Below are 3575 nucleotides of genomic sequence, written 5' to 3'. Positions count from 1 at the left end.
CAGAAGGGGTGGTAAAGAATGAACTCTCAACTTACCTAGAAAAATTCAACATCCTCAGCGACAATCAATCAGGCTTTCGCACGGACCACAGCACCGAAACCATAATAGCCTCCCTCCTCGACTATCTTCACTCGCTCTTCAGTCTAGGCTCAAGTGCCTTGATCATACAACTAGACCTAAGCAGTGCCTTTGACCTGGTCGACCACACCATACTCCTCGAATGCCTGGCACACATTGGCATATCCGATCAGGTCCTCAACTGGTTCCAGGGGTTCCTAAAAAATAGATCCTATAAGGTACTCAAGGACAACAATATCTCACATAGCTGGGACAACACCTGTGGCGTCCCGCAGGGCTCCCCCCTATCCCCCACTTTATTCAACATCTACCTGGCCTCCCTAGGCAACCTCCTTCACACCCTCAAACTCAAATTTTTCATCTATGCAGACGACATCACAATAGCCATCCCCCTTACCAATTTCACACCAGAACTACTTGACTACATTACAAATATTTTCAATCAGATCGAACGTTGGATGCTATCGTTCAGGCTGAAACTAAACCCTGACAAAACAAAATTTTTCCTAGCCACCCCCAAGGAAAAAATCAAAAACACCACAATACAGCTGAAAGGAATGACCTTCCCCCTAGAACCCACCTTAAAAATACTGGGAGTCATCCTAGACAAAAACTTATCATTAGAAAACAACACAGACCACATCGTCAGGAAATGTTTCATGGTACTTTGGAAACTCCGTACCATAAAAAAATTATTCAATGACACCTCCTTCCGCCTACTAGTACAATCCTCCATTCTCAGCATCCTGGACTACTGCAACATTATCTATCTGAGCGCCACAAAGAAAACCACCAAGAGACTAAAAACGATCCAAAACACCGCCATTCGCCTCATCTACGGCCTGAAGAAATGGGAACACATCACCCCATACTACAACCAACTTCACTGGCTGCAATTCGATGCCAGAGTTCTTTTCAAATTCGCATGCATATGCTACAAATCGATAAATGGTCTTTCGCCAAGATACATCACTCCCCACTTAAATCTTCACTGCACCTACAAGAAATCCCGCAGAATTCAGCTATTCGCATTCCCTTCGCCAAAGCATTGTCAACTCAAAAGATTCCTAGATAAAACCCTCGCCTTCCAAGCAGCCAAGATGAACCCATGGCTATCCCAAATGATACTCGAGGCCCCCACCTACCTCGACTTCAGAAAATCACTCAAAACCTACCTTTTCAGCAAACAAGACCCTTAACCGACCCTTCAGATAATCTCAGGGCCCCCCACCCAACTCTTCTCCTTCACGATAGCTCCTATCTCCCCCTGCTTCTCCTACCCACTTCCTTCCTCATCCACCAAGTCTGACCAAATCTGTTCTAAATCCGATAAATTTGTTGTAATTAACTCTGCCCTCTTCATCTACGAAGTTGGCTAACTTGTTGTAAATTTCCTTTTCATCTGCCAATTTTTGGCTACAGTTGTTGTTAACCCGATAAATTTGTTGTAAATCTACAAGTTCATGTGGATCCTAATCTAATTTAATGTAAACCGCCTAGAACTCGCTGGGTATGGCGGTATATAAGAATAAAATTATTATTATTATTATTATTATTATTTATATTAAAGAATGACACGGGAATTAATTTTTCCCTGTCCCCACAGGAACTCATTTTCCCGTCTCTGCCCCATTCCTGCAAGATCCGTCCTCATCTGCACAAGCCTCAAACACTTCAAGGCTTCTGTGGTTAAGGCAGAGTTTACAGGAATGGGGCAGGGACAAGAACAGTGACAAAAGTCACGGGGACAGGGACAAATTTGATCCTGTGTCGTTCTCTAATCTATAGGAGGCTTCATAAACGATCAATATCCTTAGCAACATTATTGACCTTCATGTGCTATGAAGGTGACACAGAAAAGGATCCCGCCCAGTTTGTTCACTCTACTGAGGAATGTTTTGAGAACTGAATTTCAAAGCATTTGGTGATCTCTAAGGAAATCTCTTCTCAATACATTTTTTCTCTTTTTCAGTTCAGGCTTTCACTCTCTCTTTTTTTTTTTTTTTAATTATTATTGCTGCAAAATCTATTAATGAGTGAGAATGACCATACAAATGTTCCAGGAGGAAAATGATAAATCCTTTATTAACACTCAATCCCAAATTGTGAAATAAAGTACAAGAGCTCGATACGATGATTTTGCAACTTAACATAACCTCATGCCTCATGTTTCACTTGGTAGTAAATGGACTTCTACCATTAGTCACTAGAATTAGAAATAACCTTTGACTTTTTGTTATGGAGTCCAAGGTACTGTATTATCAAGAGTCTTGTTAGCTGAAACACAAACCAAGTAGGGTTTGCCTCCAATCAAGCTTCACTGCTAAGTATCACATTCCTACTTGTAATGATCCAGTTTCTTAACCCCCTGTTCTCCTGTCAGTTCCTTTCTTCAGGGCAGCTTTAATGTCTTTGTTCCTTAGGCTGTAAATAATGGGGTTTAACAGGGGGATCCCAGTGCTATAAAATGCATCAGTCAGTTTGTCAACTGAACTTACGGTCTTTGACATGGGTCTCAGATACATACTGACAACTATCAGGTGGGATGAGCAGGTGGAGAAGGCCTTGGACCTCCCCTTCACTGATTGCATCTTCAATATGGAATAAAAGATCTGGCTGTAGGAGGTCAGGATGAGGGTGAGACACACCAAGACCAAGCACAAATTTAACGTACTTATCAGCAGTTTAATGACAGAGGTATCACTGCATGAGAGTTTCAGCAATGTCCTAAAATCGCAGAATAAATGGTTGATCACATTGTCCCCACAGAAAGAGGAATAAGAAATGGACAGACCATATGGAAGAGCATCCAGAAGACCCATTAACCAGGAAGTGGCACACAGCAGGGCACAGACTCTCTTGTTCATGATGACCGAGTAACGCAAGGGGTTGCAGATGGCCACGTAACGGTCATAGGCCATGACAGTGAGAAGATAGAATTCCACACTGGCGAAGGATAAAAGCAGATAGAGTTGGATCATGCACCCCACAAAAGAAATGCCCTTATTATCCTTTAGGAAAATGGATAACATTTTGGGGATAGTGCAGGAAGTTAAACAGACATCTAAGATGGCCAAATTGCAAAGGAAGAAGTACATGGGTCTATGGAGATGTGAATCAATGCACGTTAGTATCAAAAGAGTGAGATTTGCCAGCAAGGTGACCAGGTAGATACCCAGAAACACTCCAAAGAGCAGAATCTGAAGGTTTGGATATTCCGAGAATGAGGAATGAGGAACTCCATGACCTGGCTTTGGTTTTCCTTGTGCAGGACCCATATACTCATGGTTCACTGGCGGAGGAAGAAGAGAGAAGATAGAGAAATCAACAAAGCATAAAAACAAAATCAGGGTGAAGAAAGAGAACTTTTCAAAATCTCAGAGACAACAATTTATCTTTTAATTTTACAGCTAAGGCAACTGTAATTAGATGGTTATTTTGAATACTACCAATATCAAAATAATAGTAATTGCTCTAATATTTTCTACTCTTTAGGT

The 3575-nt window shown here is 41.7% G+C and overlaps 1 protein-coding gene across 1 annotated transcript; it reads right to left on the bottom strand.

The window, feature by feature from the left end:
- Positions 1 to 2438: 2438 nt before the first annotated feature.
- LOC117350358 (olfactory receptor 13F1-like) lies at positions 2439 to 3356 on the bottom strand. The gene has a single exon (XM_033924627.1). The coding sequence runs from the start codon at positions 3354 to 3356 to the stop codon at positions 2439 to 2441; it is 918 nt and encodes a 305-aa protein (XP_033780518.1).
- Positions 3357 to 3575: the final 219 nt, after the last annotated feature.

Source organism: Geotrypetes seraphini, chromosome 16 (genome assembly GCF_902459505.1).
Source record: "Geotrypetes seraphini chromosome 16, aGeoSer1.1, whole genome shotgun sequence".
Taxonomy (NCBI): domain Eukaryota; kingdom Metazoa; phylum Chordata; class Amphibia; order Gymnophiona; family Dermophiidae; genus Geotrypetes; species Geotrypetes seraphini.
The sequence above is the reverse complement of the archived record's forward strand: the minus strand, read 5'-3'. Positions and strand labels throughout refer to the sequence as shown.

Bases quoted from the DNA above. Each gene is read 5' to 3' on its own strand.
- LOC117350358 (XM_033924627.1), bottom strand. From the start codon at position 3,356: ATGGGTCCTGCACAAGGAAAACCAAAGCCAGGTCATGGAGTTCCTCAT.